The sequence below is a fragment of the Apostichopus japonicus genome, chromosome 16, assembly GCF_037975245.1.
Source record: "Apostichopus japonicus isolate 1M-3 chromosome 16, ASM3797524v1, whole genome shotgun sequence".
In the NCBI taxonomy this organism is placed as follows: domain Eukaryota; kingdom Metazoa; phylum Echinodermata; class Holothuroidea; order Aspidochirotida; family Stichopodidae; genus Apostichopus; species Apostichopus japonicus.
In genome coordinates, this window is record NC_092576.1 from 3818741 (window position 1) to 3845352 (window position 26612).

Here is a 26612-nt window from a genome sequence, read left to right on the forward strand (position 1 = left end):
AATGTCACAGCATCTCTTCCTTGCTAGTGTGAGAGGAGGGGTGGGGGGGATTGAAGGCGGGAGAGGGGTTGAAGGAAGAGGAGGGTTAAATATAATAAGGAGCTACTGTCTGCAACTATTTGGTGTTTTCCTATATAGTGAGGGTGCATACAAGTAAATAATTAAAAACAAGAACACCTTGATACCTTTGAATGCTGCTGTAGCTAGCTGTATTTGCTGTACAGAGCATACTAGAACTGATGATGTTATCCTCAGAGACAATAAACCTCTACATAGACAAAGACACATGCTATGACAACATAATTAATTAAGGCAAATCATATAAATACTTCAAAATTTGACATTGTGTAAATAGGCTACAGAAATAGAAAAAAGAAGAAATAATAATCATAATAATAATAATAAAGTTTAATTACTCTCTATAGGATTGATATAACTAGACCTTATGTTACTCCGCACTGCCTCAGTTTATAGACAGACACAAACAGTTAAAAATACCATTCCACTGCTTACATCAACAACACCATGTGTTACACAATATTAAACTGTAAATGCTGTATACATGCAAACCCTAAAATATGATAAATTATTTATCCTCAAGGGTACATGTTCCTTGATTGTTGAGAAAGAAGCCTAGGAGCACACAACACCCACCCCACTACAATACATCACATCTGCATGTGCTTCTCACGTTTAACATTAGGACATCACCATGGTTATTCAAATAGGTAAATCACATTACCCATCATGCTCTTGGCTATCAGTGTTATAAAGAAATGTATGGATACTTGTTATGGCCATTTGGCAGTTCATACTTTTTTTCCAGACCAAAATTGCTGCTGACAGCAGAATCAATGTGCAGAGACCAAAAATCTTCATTAATTGCTTTTTAAAATATTTGGGATAAATTTTGATTCGTTCAGTAGAGAAACAGGATTGAAAATGGATGATACTGTTTTGCTACAATCTTGTACATTAAATTATTTGCCTTCAATATGTGTTAGCAATGATACAGAGCAGATGTACAGAAATAGAACTAGACTGACTCAAACACACAATGGCCTGATGACCACTATATATAGAACCCATGTTGGCACACAAATATGATTTGTATTACAATAATTACATATCTATTCAAATAATGCATTGAATGGAATATTCGACAGATTCATTAATAAGAACTGAATATTCAAAACTCTATCTATCACCAGGGATACCAAACATGAGTTCAGAAGAAAATGAAGCAATATATAATTTCATCAATCTCAGTAAGACCAGCAAAATGCCCATAATCGACAAGCAAAGAACATTACATCATAAATTCTGGCGGCAGAAATTTTGTATTCTGTGAATTCACAAACATCCACTTCCCACCCAGTTACATGCTTTATGCAATATTTCATGTATGTAAAAAGCTTTGAAGTTTCAATCTCATTAATACTTAGGCAATAGTTCATGTATGTAAAAGCTTTGAAGTTTCAATATCTTTAATACTTATGCAATATTTCATGTAAGTAAAAGCTTTGAAGTTTCAATCTCATTAATACTTATAATGCAATATTTCATGTATGAAAAAGCTTTGAAGTTTCAATCTCATTAACACTTATGCAATATTTTATGTATGTAAAAGCTTTGAAGTTTCAATCTCATTAAAACTTATAATGCAATATTTCATGTAAGCAAAAGCTTTGAAGTTTCAATCTCATTACTACTTATGCAATATTTCATGTAAGTAAAAGCTTTGAAGTTTCAATCTCATTAATACTTTTAATGCAATATTTCATGTAAGCAAAAGCTTTGAAGTTTCAATCTCATTACTACTTATAATGCAATATTTTATGTATGTAAAAGCTTTGAAGTTTCAATCTCATTAACACTTATCATGCAATATTTAATATATGTAAAAGCTTTTGAAGTTGCAATCTCATCGAGGTGCATTCAGGACCTATGGTTACAGAAACTTTGAATACTCTGGCTCTTATCTATGGAACAAGTTACCAGATCACATTCAAACATGCTGTAAACTTTCTACTTTCAAAAGTTTACTTAAGACCCATCTGTTCACTTGTTCTTTTGTAAATTAAACTGCTTTCTTTGTAAAGTGCCTCAAGCAGTGACTTTTGTCTACTGATTATTATTATTATTATTATTATTATTATTCAGATTTAACTTGACTTCTACACTGACAGAATGATGTCAGGTAGACTGGATGTCTACTGGGTGTCTACTGATGTCTACTGGCTAGCTTCATGGACTATTTGTTTGACTAAGTATTGTTGGTCCTATTGCAGCATCAGTATAGTAGGTTCTACTGTAGGGTGTTGTTGGGCTCCATTGTTTTGCAGACCCTAAATCTAGACTAAGGTGTTGTGGGCCCTATTTTAAAACTAAGTGTGTAAAGCCCTATTGTACAGGTGAGGTGTTACAGGCCATCCTGTAGGCGAAGTGTTGTGGGCTCCCTTCTATAGGCAAAGTGTGTATGTCTGGCAGGGTGTTGCAGGCCATAGTGTTAGCTATGTGTTGTGAGCCTTACTAAAAGGCTGAGTGTGTAGGTCGTTATTTTGTGTTGCAGTGTTGTTGCTATAGTAACAGATTGAGAATAAAGAATTTGTTATCATTCATTGCTTTGAACCTTGTGAAAATCACCCAAAATAGTTCAAATCTGAAAAATGAAAACAATTTAAAACTATGTCATAACCCAAATCCCACCTTCCTAGCACCTCTTTTCCACAAGAAAAAGAATAAAAGGAAAAATCCTTAAAATAGCTGTAATTGGATGAAACCTAATGTGGTTTCAAAACATCAAAAAAAAAAATAGATTTAACTGATGAAAAAGTGAACAAAATTATGATTTTGAAGATTTTAGTATGTGCTAATATAATCTGAAATAGACTATTTAAGTTCTTGGATCTTTCAAAATGCTTCCAGATGAGACGAGCCTATACAATTCTCCTGTGAATAGAAGTAAATTGTCAAGAGTATCGCCTAATCACCACTTGTTCAAGTTTATAGAGAAAGCAATTTGCTTTTATTAATTGGCTACATGTATAAATATAAAAATAAGTCCGTAATGAACCGGTGTGATGGACTGATTCTATGGCAAGCATGAACAGACAACAATATGAATTTACAAGTACTAAATATAAAAGATGATACGCAATTCTTTGCATGCCTAACAGAATCCAACATATTCATAACATAAATCTATGATCTTTAGATAATGCAATCCAATGCCTTCATAACCAGCATTTATACTTCTCTATGAGACAATGTTGTAATGAGGAACTAGTGAGAAGAGCTGTTGTTATGGTAACATTCATAACTACTACTACTACAGAAATATGGGAGAAAAGTAAGTCTAATGAACTAGCAATAACAGGGACTATCGTCATGGCAACACTCATTTTAACTATCTACCGAGAGTAATTTTTGGCAAGCGGACAGTTTAACTACTAATTTGGTGGAACTGTTGTCATGGTAACACTTACAATAAGCTAAAGGGGGTTTTTCATCAAGGTAAATTTCAGAGAATGCATAAAAACATTTTTTCTGCTTGAAAAAATATTATCAAATAGACACACTTTACTGTGTTCCTCATTCGACTTGCATTAAGCTGCACTGATTCAAATAATGAAACGGATTACAAAAGCTGCTCTCTGTTGCCTAAGAATAAGCCACAGCTTGTGAATTTTACGTCAAGATTAAAATATCCCTTGTCTATTGACAACAGAACATTGGTATGCATAGTTTCAAACTTCCAAAGTTGCACAAAATCCTTTTTCACTTTGGGAAACGTGACGAAAAAGGTCAAGGGTGCCCTACTTTAATTTCTCGAACACAAACATTTTACCTAAGCGTTACGGATAGAACTTCAAGCTTCAAAATCCACTTTCCATTCTTGAAACTGGTCAATTTATAAGATACTTAACTTGAAACAAACTCACATCATCCAGAATGATTTTAACATAAAAAGCAACAAAATCAAGATTAGGAACCTTGGTGGAGAAAGTAATCACATCTGTAAATACTAACCTAACCACTGGTAAAGCATCCATGCTGTTGTTGACATTACCTCCACCTACCCCAATGACCTAATTAGTTGTTAATCAATTAATTGGTCGAATAAGTGTCAGTTGATTTGTGTGTCAAACTCTGCTTTGATCAACACTGCCTACAAAGACAATAAAAGTTTCCTTTGTGACATCACTGTCAGTAGTTGAACTTGTTTGAATTAGTGAATAATTAATTAGTGAATAATTAATTGGTGAATAATGAATGGATGAATTCTCTGACATACAAAACATAATGTAGCAGAAACAGTAATTTCACAGTATGATGCAATCACTTCAAACTAATAACTTGTTGTCACAAATATTTCAAAATTTGATGGTGTCCTATATTATTTGAAACATATAAATATAACAGAGGGACTGATATAACCAGTTTACTGTATTATTAATATCTCAGACTCTCTCAAGGGATATGTACCTACCTCAATGAATGGGAGAGGCGATATCCCTTTGCTGTATATGGGCTAATGAATAAGATGACAAAAGAATAGTCCACAAGTTGCCCAAATTATTTGATTCACAAGTTGGGAAAAAAATGGCATTTGAAAGTTACCACAACAGTCCTGACAGTTTTAACAGCTCACAAACAAGGTTGTGATGTCACGGATTCACTCTTCGCCCATATATCCAACATATGTGGACCACATATATTCAACCTATGTGGACCACACATATTCAACCTATGTGGACCACATGTATCCAACTTAGGTGGACCACATGTATCCAACCTAGGTGGACCACATATATTCAACCTAGGTAGACCACATATATTCAACCTAGGTCAACCACATATATTCAACATATGTGGACCACATATGTTCAACCCATGTGGACCACATATATTCAACCTAGGTCGACCACATATATTCAACCTAGGTGGACCACATACATCCAATCTAGGTGGACCCATTGAGAAACTGTTTAGATACCTATTACCATACAGTAGCTAATATCAGACTTTTGTCATTCCAAATTCCTTACACCGATTAAAATTTGTAATGTTTCGATCAATTTCTTGAAATTGACTTATCCAAAGATTAAGAGTAAGTAACTTGGGAAGGATAATAGAGTGAGCCCCTCTCAATCCTATTGATTAAATTCTGGCTTTAAGCATGAAAATTCCCATCATTTAATTATTTTATAAGTGGATCGGTAATCTCAGTCGACTTGCGAGGACTGCCACTTCCCTGTGGCATATTGAACTTGACTTGTGAAAGCTGCCATTTGCCAAGTGGCATATTTAAGTTGGACTGGTTGCCACCACTGTTCAGTGGCAGGTTGTAGAGAGGGACCATGTCATCTAGACCAAGATGATGTTTTTTAATGCCAGCAGCTCTCACCAAAGAGAACGTATCTGTACTATCGGTTCACCATTTCACTTTTGACCATTTCACTTTACCATTTCACTCCCATTTCTCCAATTCACTTTTGGCCATTTTGGTCATACCATTTTGGTCATACCATTTTGGCCATACCATTTCACTTTTGGCAATAGAGGCAGAGCTGATTACCAACCAGCAGTACTGTGGTACACATAGTTACTACATCACTGGCCAGCAAATCTCCAAAGTAAGTAGTCCAAGTTAATCATTAATCCATGTAACAAAACTATTCACCTCCACCAATAAAAAGTACTAACTGTCTAAAAAACACTAAACTGATTCCCCATTCCAAACGGTGAGGAAACATTGCCTCCTCCACATATCGTTATGTAAACAAACGTAAAGGTTTTTAAATGTCGACTGCTCTTCTTGCACTCCGATCAGCGAACACGACGACAAAGGTTTGTGATTTCTACAAGAGTTCAAAGGGTTCCCAGTGACTCCATCATCAAAGCATTATACAATAAGCATGGCAGCAGCTCTTCTCATTTTTCTAGCCCAATTTTAATTTCCTCGTTCATATATTGCCTTTTCCGTCTTCCTCACACAAATGCTCTAAATGGTCTCTCGTCAGTTTATTTCTCAAGACTACTGTAAAGGTCAATTGGATACATTCTTATCATGATAACTCTCCCTGTAAAACTGTTTTCCATATAAAATACTTTGCACATTTTCTGCTTCCTTTCTTCTTAGTTCACTTTCAATCCGTTCATCTGTTTCGTCATGTCATCGTCCTTGGCCGTTGACGTGAGCCCATTTTCATTTTGGACCTTCCTTAATGCCTCCTCCCTCTCTGAGCCTTCCAGTATACGGACACATCTAAATGGGAAGGACCCCTTCCGGCCAGTCCCCACGACTTCACCCTCCCATTGTCCGCTAGTGTTTCGTTGAATGACACGTAGTAAGTCACCAGGCTTTCAGAGAGGAAAAATAAAAAAAAATGGTTATTGGTTAGAATTATTCATCTCTTATGTGAAATCATCAATGATATGTTTAATACTAAAGGAGTATTCTCATAAGTTAGCAAAGTTTACTCATTTCAAAGAAATGTTCATTTTCTACAACAAAAAAAGGTTGAAATCAACTTCCTGAAAGCATGTTCATAATATTTTTAATTTCACTTTCGATTTTTTGTACAGGGTTATTCATACACTCAGCACTGACTAAAATGATTTCATTTTGATGTTTAGTACAGGGCTATTCATACACATTGCAAAGTGTAAAGGTATTTCATTTCACTTTGATGTTTTGTACAGGGCTATTCATACACTCAGCACTAAGTAAAGGGATTTCACTTTGATGTGTAGTACAGGGCTATTCATACACTCAGCACTGACTAAAATGATTTCATTTTGATGTTTAGTACAGGGCTATTCATACACATTGCAAAGTGTAAAGGTATTTCATTTCACTTTGATGTTTATTATAGGGCTATTCATACACTCAGCACTGAGTAAAGGGATTTCACTTTGATGTTTAGTACAGGGCTATTCATACACTCAGCACTGACTAAAGGGATTTCACTTTGAAGTTTACTACAGGGCTATTCATACACTCAGCACTGAGTAAAGGGATTTCACTTTGATGTTTATTACAGGGCTATTCATACACTCAGCACTGACTAAAGGGATTTCACTTTGATGTTTAGTACAGGGCTATTCATACACATTGCAAAGTGTAAAGGTATTTCATTTCACTTTGATGTTTTGTACAGGGCTATTCATACACTCAGCACTGAGTAAAGGGATTTCACTTTGATGTTTTGTACAGGGCTATTCATACACTCAGCACTGAGTAAAGGGATTACATTTCACTTTGATGTTTTGTACAGGGCTATTCATACACTCAGCACTGAGTAAAGGGATTACATTTCACTTTGATGTTAAGTACACGGCTGTTCATACACTCAGCACTGAGTAAAGGGATTACATTTCACTTTGATGTTAAGTACAGGGCTATTCATACACTCAGCACTGAGTAAAGCGATAACATTTCACTTTGATGTTTAGTAATGGTCAATTCAAACAACTGCCTCGTCCTCTCTGACTATAACTACATTCATCCAAGTAACTTCTACTAGTACCACCTTGAACCTGTACAAGGACCACCTCATTTACTTAGATTGACTTAATACTCACATCTAACTTTAGTTGTGTATAATCATAGGGAGTAGGTATTCTCGCTTGCACTGCTTTTGCTAGCACAGGTTCTGTGCTGCTACCAATGGATCTGTACTCACTGCCATATGACTGTGTAACCTGGAACAAAGAAAAAAACAAACATCATATTAACTGCCATATGACTGTGTAACCTGTAACAAAGGAACCAAACATCATTTTAACTGCCATATGACTGTGTTACCCTGAACAAAGAAACCAAACATCGTATAAACTGTTCTATGTAAGGTTTGGATACCAGACCCATACAGGTATATACAGTCTATTGATGTTTACCTGTTCTATGTAAGGTTTGGGTACCAGACCCATACATGTATGTACAGTCTATTGGTGTTTACCTGTTCTATGTAAGGTTTGGATACTAGACCCATACAGGTATGTACATTCTATTGGTGTTTACCTTCTCTATGTAAGGTTTGGATACTAGACCCATAAAGGTATGTACAGTCTATTGGTGTTTACCTGTTCTATGTAAGGTTTGGGTACCAGACCCATACAGGTATGTACAGTCTATTGGTGTTTACCTGTTCTATGTAAGGTTTGGGTACCAGACCCATACATGTATGTACAGTCTATTGGTGTTTACCTGTTCTATGTAAGGTTTGGGTACCAGACCCATACAGGTATGTACAGTCTATTGGTGTTTACCTGTTCTATGTAAGGTTTGGGTACCAGACCCATACAGGTATGTACAGTCTATTGGTGTTTACCTGTTCTATGTAAGGCTTGGGTACCAGACCCATACAGGTATGTACAGTCTATTGGTGTTTACCTGTTCTATGTAAGGTTGGGTACCAGACCCATACAGGTATGTACAGTCTATTGGTGTTAACCTGTTCTATGTAAGGTTTGGGTACCAGACCCATACAGGTGTGTACAGTGTATTGATGTTTACCTGTTCTATGTAAGGTTTGGGTACCAGTATGTAGTCTTTCGGTGTTAACCTGTTCTATGTAAGGTTTGGGTACCAGACCCATACAGGTATGCACAGTCTATTGGTGTTAACCTGTTCTATGTAAGGTTTGGGTACCAGACCCATACAGGTATGTACAGTCTATTGTTGTTTACCTGTTCTATGTAAGGCTTGGGTACCAGACCCATACAGATATATACAGTCTATTGGTGTGTACCTGTTCTATGTAAGGTTTGGGTACCAGACCCATACAGGTATGTACAGTCTATTGTTGTTTACCTGTTCTATGTAAGGTTTAGGTATCAGACCCATACATGTATTTACAGTCCATTGGTGTTTACCTGTTCTATGTAAGGTTTGGGTATCAGACCCATACAGATATATACAGTCTATTGGTGTGTACCTGTTCTATGTAAGGTTTGGGTACCAGACCCATACAGGTATGAACAGTCTATTGGTGTTTACCTGTTCTATGTTAAGGTTTGGGTACCAGACCCATACAGGTATGTACAGTCTATTGGTGTTAACCTGTTCTATGTAAGGTTTAGGTACCAGACCCATACAGGTATGTACAGTCTATTGGTGTTAACCTGTTCTATGTAAGGTTTAGGTACCAGACCCATACAGGTATGTACAGTCTATTGGTGTTAACCTGTTCTATGTAAGGCTTGGGTACCAGACCCATACATGTATGTACAGTCTATTGGTGTTTACCTGTTCTATGTAAGGTTTGGATACCAGACCCATACAGGTATGTACAGTCTATTGGTGTTTACCTGTTCTATGTAAGGTTTGGGTACCAGACCCATACAGATATATACAGTCTATTGGTGTGTACCTGTTCTATGTAAGGTTTGGGTACCAGACCCATACATGTATGTACAGTCTATTGGTGTTTACCTGTTCTATGTAAGGTTTGGGTACCAGACCCATACAGATATATACAGTCTATTGGTGTGTACCTGTTCTATGTAAGGTTTGGGTACCAGACCCATACAGGTATGTACAGTCCATTGGTGTTTACCTGTTCTATGTAAGGTTTAGGTATCAGACCCATACAGGTATGTACAGTCTATTGGTGTTAACCTGTTCTATGTAAGGTTTAGGTACCAGACCCATACATGTATGTACAGTCTATTGGTGTTTACCTGTTCTATGTAAGGTTTAGGTATCAGACCCATACAGGTATGTACAGTCTATTGGTGTTTACCTGTTCTATGTAAGGTTTAGGTACCAGACCCATACATGTATGTACAGTCTATTGGTGTTTACCTGTTCTATGTAAGGTTTAGGTATCAGACCCATACAGGTATGCACAGTCTATTGGTGTTAACCTGTTCTATGTAAGGTTTAGGTATCAGACCCATACAGGTATGTACAGTCTATTGGTGTTAACCTGTTCTATGTAAGGCTTGGGTACCAGACCCATACAGGTATGTACAGTCTATTGGTGTTAGCCTGTTCTATGTAAGGTTTAGGTATCAGACCCATACAGGTATGTACAGTCTATTGGTGTTTACCTGTTCTATGTAAGGTTTGGGTATCAGACCCATACAGGTATGCACAGTCTATTGTTGTTTACCTGTTCTATGTAAGGTTTGGGTATCAGACCCATACAGGTATGTACAGTCTATTGGTGTTTACCTGTTCTATGTAAGGTTTGGGTATCAGACCCATACAGGTATGCACAGTCTATTGTTGTTTACCTGTTCTATGTAAGGTTTAGGTATCAGACCCATACAGGTATGTACAGTCTATTGGTGTTTACCTGTTCTATGTAAGGTTTGGGTATCAGACCCATACAGGTATGCACAGTCTATTGTTGTTTACCTGTTCTATGTAAGGTTTAGGTATCAGACCCATACAGGTATGTACAGTCTATTGGTGTTTACCTGTTCTATGTAAGGTTTGGGTATCAGACCCATACAGGTATGCACAGTCTATTGTTGTTTACCTGTTCTATGTAAGGTTTAGGTACCAGACCCATACATGTATGTACAGTCTATTGGTGTTTACCTGTTCTATGTAAGGTTTAGGTATCAGACCCATACAGGTATGCACAGTCTATTGTTGTTTACCTGTTCTATGTAAGGTTTGGGTACCAGACCCATACAGGTATGCACAGTCTATTGGTGTTAACCTGTTCTATGTAAGGTTTGGGTACCAGACCCATACAGGTATATACAGTCTATTGTTGTTAACCTGTTCTATGTAAGGTTTGGGTACCAGACCCATACAGGTATGTACAGTCTATTGGTGTTAACCTGTTCTATGTAAGGTTTAGGTACCAGACCCATACAGGTATGTACAGTCTATTGTTGTTTACCTGTTCTATGTAAGGCTTGGGTACCAGATCCATACAGGTATGTACAGTCTATTGGTGTTAACCTGTTCTATGTAAGGTTTAGGTACCAGACCCATACAGGTATGTACAGTCTATTGTTGTTTACCTGTTCTATGTAAGGTTTGGGTACCAGACCCATACAGGTATGTACAGTCTATTGGTGTTTACCTGTTCTATGTAAGGTTTGGGTACCAGACCCATACAAGTATGTACAGTCTATTGTTGTTTACCTGTTCTATGTAAGGTTTAGGTATCAGACCCATACAGGTATGTACAGTCTATTGGTGTTAACTTGTTCTATGTAAGGTTTGGGTACCAGACCCATACATGTATGTACAGTCCATTGGTGTTTACCTGTTCTATGTAAGGTTTGGGTACCAGACCCATACATGTATGTACAGTCCATTGGTGTTTACCTGTTCTATGTAAGGTTTAGGTACCAGACCCATACATGTATGTACAGTCCATTGGTGTTTACCTGTTCTATGTAAGGTTTGGGTACCAGACCCATACAGGTATGTACAGTCTATTGGTGTTTACCTGTTCTATGTAAGGTTTGGGTACCAGACCCATACATGTATGTACAGTCCATTGGTGTTTACCTGTTCTATGTAAGGTTTGGGTACCAGACCCATACAGGTATGTACAGTCTATTGGTGTTTACCTGTTCTATGTAAGGTTTAGGTATCAGACCCATACAGGTATGTACAGTCTATTGGTGTTAACTTGTTCTATGTAAGGTTTGGGTACCAGACCCATACATGTATGTACAGTCCATTGGTGTTTACCTGTTCTATGTAAGGTTTGGGTACCAGACCCATACATGTATGTACAGTCCATTGGTGTTTACCTGTTCTATGTAAGGTTTAGGTACCAGACCCATACAGGTATGTACAGTCTATTGGTGTTTACCTGTTCTATGTAAGGTTTGGGTACCAGACCCATACATGTATGTACAGTCCATTGGTGTTTACCTGTTCTATGTAAGGTTTGGGTACCAGACCCATACAGGTATGTACAGTCTATTGGTGTTTACCTGTTCTATGTAAGGCTTGGGTACCAGACCCATACAGGTATGTACAGTCTATTGGTGTTAACCTGTTCTATGTAAGGTTTGGGTACCAGACCCATACAGGTATGTACAGTCTATTGGTGTTAACCTGTTCTATGTAAGGCTTGGGTACCAGACCCATACAGGTATGTACAGTCTATTGGTGTTAACCTGTTCTATGTAAGGTTTGGGTATCAGACCCATACAGGTATGTACAGTCTATTGGTGTTAACCTGTTCTATGTAAGGTTTGGGTACCAGACCCATACAGGTATGTACAGTCTATTGGTGTTTACCTGTTCTATGTAAGGCTTGGGTACCAGACCCATACAGGTATGTACAGTCTATTGGTGTTAACCTGTTCTATGTAAGGTTTGGGTACCAGACCCATACAGGTATGTACAGTCTATTGGTGTTTACCTGTTCTATGTAAGGTTTAGGTACCAGACCCATGTCTCCTTTTTCATTTTTCATTTTCCACCAGTTATCCTCTTCTTTCTGGACTAGGAGTAATATTTCTCCTTTCTTACAGGGCAAGTCTTCTTCATCCTGAAATAAATCAAACAGCAAAAAAATCAGAGATAACTCTCAAGAATCCAGCAGAAATACCTGTAGTCTGTCATCTTATTCAGAATGTTCAACATTAGTAACAGAACACTGATGTTCAGGTAACTACACTGGCATATTATTCAGACTGTTTAACATTAGTAACAGAACACTGATGTAAAGGGAGCTAGATTGGCATCTCATTATTCAGAATGTTCAACATTACTTTACAGAACACTGATATAGGGGGCAGCTACACTGGAATATTATTTGGACTGTTTAACATTAGTAAGAGAACACTGATGTGCGGGTAGCTAGACTAGAATCTTATTCAGAATGTTCAACATTAGTAACAGAACACTGATGTACAGGTAGCTAGACTGGCATCTTATTCAGACTGTTCAACATTAGTAACAGAACACTGCTGTACGGGGAGCTAGACTGGAATCTTATTCAGAATGTTTAACATTAGTAACAGAACACTGATATAGGGGGTAGCTACACTGGCATCTTATTCAGAATGTTCAACATTAGTAACAGAACACTGATGTAAAGGGAGCTAGATTGGCATCTCATTATTCAGAATGTTCAACATTAGTAACAGAACACTGATGTTCACGGAGCTAGAATGGCATCTCATTATTCAGAATGTTCAACATAACTTAACAGAACACTGATGTTAAGGGAGCTAGACTGGAATCTCATTATGCAGAATGTTCAACATTAGTAACAGAACACTGATGTAAAGGGAGCTAGATTGGCATCTCATTATTCAGAATGTTCAACATTAGTAACAGAACACTGATGTTCACGGAGCTAGAATGGCATCTCATTATTCAGAATGTTCAACATAAGTTACAGAACACTGATGTTCAGGTCCCCAGACTGGCATCTCATTATGCAGAATGTTTAACATTAACAGAACACTGATGTTAAGGGAGCTAGACTGGAATCTTATTTAGACAGTTTAACATTAGTTACAGAACACTGATGTTCAGGTAGCTAGACTGGCATCTTATTCAGAATGTTTAACATTAGTAACAGAACACTGATGTTCAGGTAGCTACTGTAGACTGGCATCTTAATTAGAATGTTCGATATTAGTAACAGAACACTGATGTACAGGGAGCTACTAGACTGGCATCTTGTTCATACTTGCATGATATTGTGAAAGGAACAATTGTACTTGTTGTTAAAGGTAACAGTGGAAACTAACACTCAAGTACCCAGTTAAAACAAACACTAACAATGGGATTTCCTCTACAAATCGACAAAGAAACTTTCAAAGTTTAACTTGATGAAGTGTTTGGCTCCTTTCTCTTTTGTCTGACTATCAAAGTACTCTTGTATGTTCACCAGAATTACATGATTAGGAAACACTTTAGTAAATATGTGTATAACCTCTACCATATCCTTCGTTCTTGCAGTCATCTCTCTTACAGTATTCTGGTCGCCATCTTATTTGGCTGAGCTTCTTTTCGAAATTGTTTTTAGTTTTCACATTTTATCACAGGTGTTTGGTCATTGGTTGGTCACTTTTCATTACCAATCAATATAAAACAGTAAAACAGGGGCAATTCATGGTCTTGACTAGGTCTTCCTTTGATGTTCTAGAATTTGTTGAAATTAGTTAGGTTTGGTTATCTTACATCAAAAAAAACTTTGAACTTGTAGTTTTGAACAGTGAGTCAACAATCATCTCAGAAAAAAGTTATACTCCACTGATAAACCTCATACTGGGGTTCTACATCTTAAATACTAGACACTCACCTCTCATGAGAAAGTTATACTCCACTGATATACCTCATACTGAGGTTCTATGCCTTAAATACTAGACACTCACCTCTCATGAGAAAGTTATACTCTACTGATAAACCTCATACTGGGGTTCTATATCTTAAATACTAGACACTCACCTCTCATGAGAAAGTTATACTCCACTGATATACCTCATACTGAGGTTCTATGCCTTAAATACTACACACTCACCTCTCATGAGAAAGTTATACTCTACTGATAAACCTCGTACTGGGGTTCTATATCTTAAATACTAGACACTCACCTCTCATGAGAAAGTTATACTTCACTGATATACCTCATACTGAGGTTCTATGCCTTAAATACTACACACTTACCTCACCAGAGAAAGTTATACTCCACTGGTATACCTCAAACTGAGGTTCTATGCCTTTAAAACTACAGACTCACCTCACCAGAGAAAGTTATACTTCACTGCTATACCTGATACTGAGGTTCTATGCCTTAAAAACTGCACACTCACCTCACCAGAGAAAGTTGTAATTAACTGCATAGCTCATATCGTGTTTGTATGCTTTATCTCCTACTGTGCACACCTCTGTAGGAAAGTTGTAGCTTACTAAATATCTATCGTATACCTCTCTGGATTATATGATTTTCACTTGATACTTAATACCATGGTACAAGTATGGACAATGAACTTCATACTGAGTTTGCATGCTTCATATACTACACTCTTACCTCATCAGGAATATTGTATTTGACTATATACTTCATACTGAGGTTGCATACTTTAAATACTACACCCTTACCTCACCAGGAAAGTTGTATTTGACTATATACTTCATACTGAGGTTGTATGCTTCAAACACTACACCCTTCCCTCACCAGGAATATTGTATTTGACTATATATACTTCATACTGAGGTTGCATACTTTAAATACTACACCCTTACCTCATCAGGAATATTGTATTTGACTATATATACTTCATACTGAGGTTGCATACTTTAAATACTACACCCTTACCTCACCAGGAAAGTTGTATTTGACTATATACTTCATACTGAGGTTGCATGCTTAAAATACTACACCCTTACCTCACCAGGGAAGTTGTATTTGACTATATACTTCATACTGAGGTTGAATGCTGTAAATACTAAACCCTTACCTCACCAGGGAAGTTGTATTTGACTATATACTTCATACTGAGGTTGCATGCTTCAAATACTACACCCTTACCTCACCAGGAAAGTTGTCTTTGACTTTATACTTTATATTGAGGTTGCATGCTTAAATAATACACACTTACCTCACCAGGAAAGTTGTATTTGACTATATACTTCAAACTGAGGTTGCATGCTTAAAATACTACACCCTTACCTCACCAGGGAAGTTGTATTTGACTATATACTTCAAACTGAGGTTGTCTGGCTTATGTGGCTGAGAAGGAGGTGAAACCGGTGGCGGGTTTGTTTGTGGAGAAAATGGAGATGTGTTGGCCGTCTTGGAACACTGGCAGATAAAAACACAGACATTAGATAAATATATCGCTGCCAACACAGAGAAAGTGGAGATGTGTTGGCCGTGTCTTGGAACACTGGCAGATAACAGACAGATATGAGATAAATATATCGCTGCAGACACACAACTATTAAGGGGAAGTGCAGGCAAATATTGCTGACTACATCTAATACCATGTTAGAAAAATATTGTATCTAGATCAAAACTGTCCCACTTAATGTTCCAGCAAAAACAACCACCATCATCATCATCATCATTATCCTATAGATGTGATCAAACAACTAGGATATATGTGGACTGCATGTATTTCATACATACTGTCTAGTTGTTCCTTCAAGTTTCAGTATTTTGAGCACTAATATAAGAGATCACAAAGCAAACATTCCTTGAGATTTTAATATTGTTCTTCATTAATTATTTCATACATAATGTTTACATCTATATAGAGAAACATGCTTGGATACAGATATGTGTCGGTATCAATAATTCCTTTGTGTCTAATTCCTCGCACATATGTTTTTTATAAATAAATTATTTTAAAATTGTGGGGACACCTCAGAGAGCATCGTACTCTGAAAACAGAAAGTTGAAACTACACAGGAACTTTAAGGTAGTTTAGGATGATTTTGAAATTTTAATTGCCATAAATTATCTCAGAGAAATCGAAATAGAAACAGATACTCGGCCGGCTACTTTCATATTCTGCCGTGACAGGGATACAATTTGACAGAAAAAATTATTGCCGTCCTGACCTAGTGCGAATCAGCAGAGAGAGGCTGTGGATGCAACACCTTCCCACCATTCAACCTCATGGGCTGAACATTCAGGAAGGACATGACTAACTTTTCTTGTCCCCCACTCCTTCTCCCCTTGTTTCCTCCCCCCCCTTCACTCATCTTCTCATAGCTCTCTTCCCCCCCTTTTTTTTCCACACCTTTCTGTCTTTGTCTCTCTCCAGTTTATTCCCTACCCTGTTCCTTTCATCCTCTCTTTGTCCCTCCACTGTTTATCTCCTACCTCTCCTCTTCCCCTGAAGCTTTCTTCTCTCCATCCCTTGTTCACTTATAATCCCCTTTCATCTATCTCATTGTGTTCACCGTGCTCATTAACCTGTCTGTATTCTGTGCATGGTTTTGTCCCTTCTGTTACTGTACTGTTACTTGTCATTTAGCCTCTGAAGAAGATCCTGCTAGGATCGAAACGTCAGGCCAACTTACTTTTATACATTCTATTACACAGGCTCTCTAGTGGATAAGCAGTTTGCTAACAGTTTTATTTTATTTAGAAAAATGATTTGGCAGTGTCATATTTGTAGATTGTTCAAAGCTAAAGAAGAGAATCCAACCACTAACAGCAATCTTGAAGGGTGTGAAGACTCGCGCCAAAAAAAAAAACGTCTAATGCCGGTAATTTGACCTAGTTTCGAATGAGGTGTAACAGAAGTGTTAGACACCACCATCGATCCCAGAAAATACACACACAGTTTGCTACCGTCGGTAATTAGACACTAGTGTACAGTCAGTACATACAGCTGCGGTCAATACCCACAGCACAGTATACAAACGATACAGGTCCAGCTAAAGATAACAAGGTATCACGTTTCATTACTGTCTGCATTTTGTAGCCACACGAACAAAACGTCACTTGCAAGCAACAGATAGTTAACATATTCAGATGGCCGCATACGGTTTGGGGCAAGTCTTCAATACCTTTAAGTATGCTTGGCCTACTTTACAAGACTTTACTTTGTGTATATATACTGTAGAATCATGGAAGTCAGAATTGTCAATAAATCTAAAACCCAATTTAATAAACACAATCTATTCATTTATATTTCAGCAAAACAACTTGTTTTGAATCAAGGTGACTCTCTTTGCAGCATCACACCATTATGGTTCCCATTCTTTATTCTTTATTGGTACAATTCTTTATTGGTACATTCTGTATTGGTACAGAGCACATCAGCTTCAAATCTCACTAACGACATGCAAGAACTGGATGCTTAGTTTATATGGTTCTTTTCAACTACTTTATGTAATAACTTCTGGACTACTTCTCAATGAGATCAACTAAGAAAATTAAATTAAGAAAGATAAAATAGAAATACTAACTGGTCTGGATAGAGTTGTTGTGTCCAAGTAATGCACTTTGTAAAATTCGATAACAGCTGGTAGGCTCTGGAAGTGAAGTTCACCGATGTGGTATTGGTCGTTCCGTACCTCGATAATATAATGTGAAACTTTATTGTTTTCACTGCAAAGGAAAAAGAAACAGGCTGTATTAACAGAAATACAGAGTACAAACAAAAGCAATCAGGAAGGTCTATACAAAAAATTGAATCGATTATTGTTGGGAAAATGTTTTAATTTTGCATAACGACTTCGATTTCTTAACCGTAATATAACAATATAATAACACTAAGAAATGCACAAAAGCCAAAAAATTCACAAAAGCCGAGCTGTACATGTGTGCATAAACTTGAGTATCTTATTTACCCATTCTATGATACTGTAGCCCTTTCATTATTCAAACGCTTTTGGTGTTCACGTTAAACAAGTGAACCGTGATGTTGATAAAATATAAGCAATTATAAATGGCTTTTGACTGGCACCTCCACCGATGAAATGGTTCTATAGGAATGAACCACAACAAACTGAGGCTATTGACTTAAACCCTTTGTAAAGGTAGTTTTAGTATTAAAGCCTGTGATGCTATTACAACAGTTTGAACAGAAAAGACCTCAAGAGCAGGATTATGCATGGAATCTTCAAAAATTGCCTGAGAAATGAAGAAATTGGGGTGGGGGGGGGGGGGTAAGGGTGTTTATACAGAGTTTTTAAAATTCTGTCTGTTTACTTCTAATATTCTCCAACAATATCAAACAAAGATGACCTTCACACTTGTACAGAATAAAAAAAAAATCATTTTCCTTCATGTTTATACTTTTTTTACCTGACTGAGAGAACAAAGTCTCCTGTACTAGTTGTACTCTCTCTGACCAGAAACAATCCTGGCTCTTGGCCCAGTAGTCTTTCGTCGGCCTCTTTCCTTGAGAGCTCACCAAAAAACCACCTGGAAAGAAAAGAGGTCACGGCGGCTTAAAATAGCAAAATTGCTAACTTCCAAAGAAATGTAGTCACATCTCTCAAAATTGGCAAAGGAAAGAGAGAACCCCAAAGGTATTTAATTTAACAGAACTTAATTAATGAACACCAAACAAGCAAATCTCAAAAAAAGGCAACCATCGCCCCTCACCACCCCTAAAACCCCCCCCCCTTCCACCTCAACAACCTCTGTTTGGTTTTGTTAATATTCCAAATTTGGCAGTTTCATTGTGTGGACCAACCTGTTCATTGCTACCATCATAGGCGTAGGAGCCCAATTTGATTTACAGTAGGGGGCTGTAACGACTTGCCCGAAAAATATAACCAAAATTGTTTGTGCGCTCCACGCGCGCTGAACATATTAATGATCATATCAAATAGGCTTTTACATTAGTAATCGCGAATTTGTCGTGCAAATGCAATCTTAGAACATTAATTTAATTACATGGAGATTTTTTTTTAAACTATCGATTTCCCTTAGCTACATTATTACAATTTATTTTTCTTTCAGTAGGTGCCCGAAAAATCTCAGCATATTGCCCAAATTTTCACAAAAATATTTGGTTGGGGGGCTACATCCCACCCAGCCCCTGCCTCCTACGCCTATGGCTACCATCAACTACAAAAGTAAGGCTCTTGGCACAAATATTTTGGAATTTATTTGTGAACTAAATTTAAGACAATATGAGAAAAAGGCAAAAGCCCTGGCACTACCAGCCATTGTTGTACGTTATGCCATTGTCTTAAAGTAGCTCATTAGGTACATTGATAACAGAAGTGATAACTATGACACACCCCAAAGATCTTTTTACCAAATAAGAGTTGTACAGATTACGTTGGGTTTTGAACTGAATTAACTTGGTTCTCAACATATGTACTGTTGCCCACTGAGACACTTTTCACATCAAGTGGTAAATAACAATACCTTTAGTCTTCTTCTAAATATGATGCATCTACATGCTAAGTATGAAGAGTATCCATGCTTCCGACCATATAGTGTTAACAAGGTTGTCAGTATTTGACCTCTGGTGACCTGATGACCTTTAACCTCAACCAAAAACAATAGGGTTCTTCTACGGAGTATGATGCATACACATGGCAAGTATAAATAGTATTCATACCTCCTAACCATGAAATAACATGTTTACAAGGTCTTCACATTTTGACTTCAAATGACCTTTGACCTCTACCATATAAACATTAGGTGGCTTCTACTCAATGTGGGGCATCCATAGGTATGAGATTCATTACAGTTGCCGTTCTTTAGATATCGAGTTCACCAGCAGGGCGTCACAAACACACATACACGCACCCACACCCATGCCATCATTACTGCATCTAAGGTGTTTCTTGTCATAGAAACAAAAACACACATAGGTTGTCACTTTCATTTTGCTATGTGAAAGGTGTGTTATGCTAATGAGCTACGTTGTCATGGGATATTAGTTTTGGACAAAAAATGTTAAAATGTAGTCAAAGGTCATTTTATAAATGCTCCAACAATACAGTGTGTCCTATGCAGTTGTGTCTTAAAGGCATTGAAGACTCGCCCCAAACAGCTCTCTGAAAACAGTTAACTTTCAGTTGCTTGCAAGTGAAGTTTTTTTCTTGTCGCTACAAAATGCAGACAGTAATGAATGAAACATGATACCCTTGTTATCTTTTATCTAGACCTGAGATGTCCATTGCTGCTATGTACACTGTGTTATACTCACAAGTCTCTGTCTGATGCATCAAAGGTGGCCATTCCTGTTTCTCTGTATCAGTACTTCATGTATATAGTCATCTATTATTTGCCCATTTGGCACTCCATAGAACTACAGGAACACCTCTTTGTTACTGCTGCAACACAAATACTGATTGTCACCACTCTGTAATCACTTCCTGAGAACAACACCAGTTTAATCCCAATCAAACAAAAGTTGTAAAATGAATGTCCTGGGGCTTCACCTCTGCGTCATCGGCTGCAAAAACAGACAGAATGTGACATATTTAAAGGTGAAGTGAGAGAGTCTAGAAGGAAACTGACACAGTACATTGGATACACTGTAACTGAACACAGACCTGTGTTAAAATGTACCGGTATAAGGTTAATAGTTACTGTGGTTACCAAATGCCTCACAACAGGCTAGCACAGTAAGACAGTGACAATTGTAACCTACCACAGTACACTACATATGTGTGAAAAGAGTACATTGGATGCACACAGACCTATGTAATAATGTACCAGTAACATAAGGTTAATAGTTACTGTGGTTACCAAATGCCTCACTAAAAGCTAGCACAGTAAGACAGTGACAATTGTAACCTACCACAGTACACTACATATGTGTGAAAAGAGTACATTGGATGCACACAGATCACTGTGGTTACCAAATGCCTCACTACAGGCTAGCACAGTAAGACAGTGACAATTGTAACCTACCACAGTACACTACATATGTGTGAAAAGAGTACATTGGATGCACACAGACCTATGTTATAATGTACCAGTAACATAAGGTTAATAGTTACTGTGGTTACCAAATGCCTCACTACAGGCTAGCACAGTAAGACAGTGACAATTGTAACCTACCACAGTACACTACATATGTGTGAAAAGAGTACATTGGATGCACACAGACCACTGTGGTTACCAAATGCCTCACTACAGGCTAGCACAGTAAGACAGTGACAATTGTAACCTACCACAGTACACTACATATGTGTGAAAAGAGTACATTGGATGCACACAGACCACTGTGGTTACCAAATGCCTCACTACAGGCTAGCACAGTAAGACAGTGACAATTGTAACCTACCACAGTACACTACATATGTGTGAAAAGAGTACATTGGATGCACACAGACCTATGTTATAATGTACCAGTAACATAAGGTTAATAGTTACTGTGGTTACCAAATGCCTCACTACAGGCTAGCACAGTAAGACAGTGACAATTGTAACCTACCACAGTACACTACATATGTGTGAAAAGAGTACATTGGATGCACACAGACCTATGTTATAATGTACCAGTAACATAAGGTTAATAGTTACTGTGGTTACCAAATGCCTCACTAAAAGCTAGCACAGTAAGACAGTGACAATTGTAACCTACCACAGTACACTACATATGTGTGAAAAGAGTACATTGGATGCACACAGACCACTGTGGTTACCAAATGCCTCACTACAGGCTAGCACAGTAAGACAGTGACAATTGTAACCTACCACAGTACACTACATATGTGTGAAAAGAGTACACTGGATGCACACAGACCTATGTTATAATGTACCAGTAACATAAGGTTAATAGTTACTGTGGTTACCAAATGCCTCACTACAGGCTAGCACAGTAAGACAGTGACAATTGTAACCTACCACAGTACACTACATATGTGTGAAAAGAGTACATTGGATGCACACAGACCTGTGTTATAATGTACCAGTAACATAAGGTTAATAGTTACTGTGGTTTACCACATACCTCACTACAAGCTACTGTAGTACAGTAAGACAATGACCATTGTAACCCTACTACAGTAAATTATATACAGTATTTAAGTTCATCATGTATCCTGTATCATTAGAATGAAAATGCACTCAACTGTTTAAACAGTGCTGTCTATGTCTACACTACCCTTAGGTGCTTCACTATAAGTAAGACTTAACACTTAAATAGTAAAATTTCAGAGTTTAAATTTCAGCTGTATTTTGGAATGGAATTTGCCAAAAGTTTATATCCAACTCGGTCATTACAAAGGGTGACTTTACACTGTAGAAGTATTCCACAAACATCCAACAGCAACAATAAAATACCAACAGGACCTATTTTGCCATCTACAGTAACCCTTAATATTTCAGGAAGTTCCATCATGTCCCTCAAAAATCAAACAACTGATGGCTCCATGTCCTTTTACAAGTGCTCATATTGAAATTTCTATTCACTCAATCAACATTTTGAATTACGTAGATTGTTCAATACAATTGCCATTTACGCATATATTGTTTCTTAAAACTTTTACTGGAGATTTTATGTAATATGCCAAAATAACATCTCTCATAATGACTAAATAAGTATGACAACCTACATGTTTAATCTTCCTGCCTCGAGAGTCATACAGCAGGTACATAAAATAGATCCAATCATACTGTGGTCACTTGTCACATACAAGCAGTCCTTTTGACATAGTCATATGGGTTATGTATAACATTAACATTGTCATTCGCTCATATCATGGCAAAGAGGCTAATCTTTAATCAAGTGCATTTTTTAATTTATTTTTTTTGTAATGTGATATTTTTACATGTACAGTAACTGGGAAACTGAAAGCAGGAAATGAACATTTATAGTATGAGTGATTACGATGCTAAAAATATTTCCTGAACTGTCACTTGCTGTTTTCTGCGATGCCAAACCACAAAAGAAAAAAATTGCTATGTAACTTTCCAACTTTGTTCTTCACAATGTAAGCCACAAGCATTAATTTGAATAGAGACAATTTACAGAGCACTCTTAATGTGTGTGACAAGTGCTTTTAATGTAAATATGTTTAGCCACTACCTACGTACATTTCCTCCCAAATTCTGTTTCATTATCGCAAGTTGGCATTTTCGCTGGTTTATCTTTATATAGTCAAAGGAACATTTTCTTTGTGTTTCTGGATATTTCCTCTAGAATAATGGTCTCATTAGAATATTGCAGCCAAACCAATGAGTCAGCAGGAGTCGTTACTGTCGCTGCCAATACTAAAGCTTTGTGCGTTAACTATATATAACACATATAATCAAAATAATATCAAATGCATTATTTCATGACAGAGTGTTTGTGTCGCAAGTATTCCTAAGCACATTGTAAACGCTGTGCGTGAAGGATGAAAGATTTAATATCCTAGTACGCAATACCTGATAATAATGCATCAGAATATTTACCACATGTGGCAATTCCTTAATAGGGCAAGTCTGAACACTGGTTTCAGTTATGTTCCACATATGCTACTTCCCACTGATTACTTTCCGCTGAAAAAATTTCTTGTGCGGAAATCAACTCTTTTTTTTCACTTACTGTACGTACATGTACAATATTTTTCTTAAATTTTAGGATACCAAGTCCAGGATGATGGAAATAACATGAAAAAGTATCAAATAAAGTCGATACGGATGGTTAGACTGAGTGAATGTCAGTGAAGTTAAGCTGCTGAAAATTTAAAGAAGTACTGGGCGGTGACAGTCGTGGTAAAAGGCAAATGGAGGCCTGCATAAACATGGAATGAGTAGTCTTAAAATGCAGTCCGGGTAATAAGGATGAAATTTAGCGAGACCAAATTATTCCATACGGCAGCATGGTTTCACCATTTTCAAGCTATATTGATACAACAGCCAAATGTGGTGACGCTGTGTAAATAACATTTATTATCACTGTCACTGGTGGTACTAAATCACCATTCCTTCCTGCCAAACCTAATCTATCCTGAAAATCTAGTTTCTGAGCCAAATTCTATCCTGCTCCGGCCAAATCCTATCCTTCTCCATTCTCCTAAATTCTTTCAATGTCCCTAATCACTTAGGTAAGCCATTCTGGTCGTCCATAAGAAAAAAACAGGTATTTTCCGCTGAGAAAATGTTATTTTCCCACTGACCAATTTGGTGTGCGGAAAGCACCATTTTTTGTTAGCGAAAAGTGCCGTGTGCGGAGAAAAAAAGTTGCTGGCTATAGGCCTACAATAACACTATATAGTATGCATTGCCTAGGTAAGCCAACTGGTTCAAACAAACTAAAGTATAAGTTGTATCCTTCTTATACATAACAAACAATTGGCTCATTTCAATCTACCTCACACTATATTGACATTTGTCAAGGATCAGATTTAATAAGAGGACAAAGTCTGTAAATAATAGGCCAAATATAAGACACAATGTGAAAAACTCACTGATCAGCTTTGTTTATTAATGACCTTGTTTTATTTGAAAAAGCTGGAGCAATTATTTGACAATTTATCAAAACCTAATGATAAAGGCCGTGGCTATTCTTACGACTAGTCATAACAATTATTTATAAACTATTCTTACGACAAAGGCGAATTCAAGCGCAGTAAAGTAAATAAAGCAACTGCGCATGTAGTAGGGGTAACCCTAACCCTAACTTTAACCCTAAACCCCAATCCTAACCCTAACCGGAAATTATTGTTACTCCTGGTCGTAAAAAATAGTACTCCTGTCATAAAAATAGCAACTGCACATGCGTAATCGGAAATTCTTCTTACAAACAGTTGTAAGAATAGCCACTTTGAATGATAAATCATCCCTTTTCAATGTTCTTTTGCCTATTTCAAGTAACCTTAGGCCCCTACATCTAACATACACTAGAAATTGTACTTGTAGCCAAGCCAATATTTCATATGAAAATAAAGATCTAACCTGCAACCTTTCTTTTAACTAATACATATTTGAGTAAAGTAGCCTAGCCTATATAGTTGCTGGTCAGTCATAGAATTGTACTGAGTGTAATTTACTTTTGCAACTCAACTTATTGCCTAATGACAGTGGGTTTGGCCTATGCTAGATCAGTGTCTTAAAGTTAAATGTTATGGGCCAAGCACTGTCATTTAACTGTTCCAACTTGAGTTGTAGTATACTACATGAAGATGCCATGTAGTATAAAACACTTGCTAGCCTAACATTATGCTTAACGGTAGGAATATAACTTCGTTTAACAATTCTGATGGGTAACACTTTGAATTGTAGCCAGTATCTACACTAATTCATACTACTTACTAGCCTATGCCTAAGTTGAACTAGGCTAGTACACGTACAGTATGTATTCTAACTTAGGTAGGCCTATTCCTGACTAGGCCTATGTAGTTATTACTGTACAGTAAAGACACCGAAGTCAATAAACTACTCGGGAACAGGACCGGGTTGTTCACTGATTTACATGCGAAAGTCATTAAAATATGATATGGTATTTAAGTATATACCAGAACAAATCCCTCTCTCTCTTAACCCTGTCTGGACGTCGCCCCTTTCTCTCTAGTTTACAAGGAAATATATCTTGGAACTTGGTTCGTGAACATGTCGGGATACGGTGTAGCCACTAGTAGGCTGAATTTACGGAAGTTCATACATATATACAACTTAGTCACATATACTTCACTGAATCACGTACAAATTCAGCGCAATCGACAATATGGCGGGTGTGACAGAAACCGGAAATGAGGAGGTGACCTCTTTGACCCTTAGTCACAACCCAAATGAAAGGGAGTTGGTAAAATCGTTCATTGACGGAGGCGGTTCCCACGTCGCTCGTTGTTGCTCGCTCAGGTACACAAAAATTCCTGTCAGTGGTGATTTTTTTTTAAGGATGCGAACTCGAGGCGATCCGTCAAACGTGAAGCCTACATATTGGAAAATCGTACTGCTTGTTGGAGTTACTTCCGGGTTACTAGCCGGTCTTGGAGTTGACTATTATCAATTAGAAATACTTGTTCCTATTGCCCAGTTACAAGTACATACTGAACAGTGACGAAGCCAAATGGGCCGGAGCGTGGGGTATCCTTGCGTCTTATGGGACTTTATTGTCCTCTTAAGCAATAGCAATTCCCGATCTAAAAAGGAGACACGATGACTATATATTCGACCTTCCTTACCGGTTCCGAACCTCTGGACATACAACTCAGCGTCCATAGCCTATATGACGGGCCATCAGTCTCAAATTGTAGGGAATCGACTTATACCGATTTAAATCGACATATACCAATTTCC

At 37.4% G+C, this 26612-nt stretch overlaps 1 protein-coding gene across 1 annotated transcript; it reads right to left on the reverse strand.

The window, feature by feature from the left end:
• Nucleotides 1–182: 182 nt before the first annotated feature.
• On the reverse strand, nt 183–25990 carry LOC139982114 (crk-like protein). Its single transcript, XM_071994653.1, has 8 exons — nt 25829–25990; nt 20584–20832; nt 18717–18836; nt 17876–18017; nt 15624–15755; nt 12357–12485; nt 7591–7710; nt 183–6366 (listed from the first exon to the last, which is right to left on the reverse strand). Exons 2-8 carry the CDS (start codon nt 20613–20615, stop codon nt 6142–6144), a joined length of 900 nt encoding a protein of 299 aa, XP_071850754.1. The 5' UTR covers nt 20616–20832; nt 25829–25990; the 3' UTR covers nt 183–6141.
• Between the last annotated feature and the right edge of the window lie 622 nt (nt 25991–26612).

What these genes read in the sequence shown, in the direction of transcription:
- LOC139982114 (XM_071994653.1), bottom strand. Translation starts at nt 20,615, where the DNA reads ATGGCCACCTTTGATGCATCAGACAGAGACTT. An exon ending in CAACAACTCTATCCAGACCA is followed by an intron (nt 15,756 to 17,875) that starts GTTAGTATTTCT and finishes TTTATCTGCCAG; the next exon opens with TGTTCCAAGACGGCCAACAC. An exon ending in AATACAACTTCCCTGGTGAG is followed by an intron (nt 12,486 to 15,623) that starts GTAAGGGTGTAG and finishes GATTTATTTCAG; the next exon opens with GATGAAGAAGACTTGCCCTG.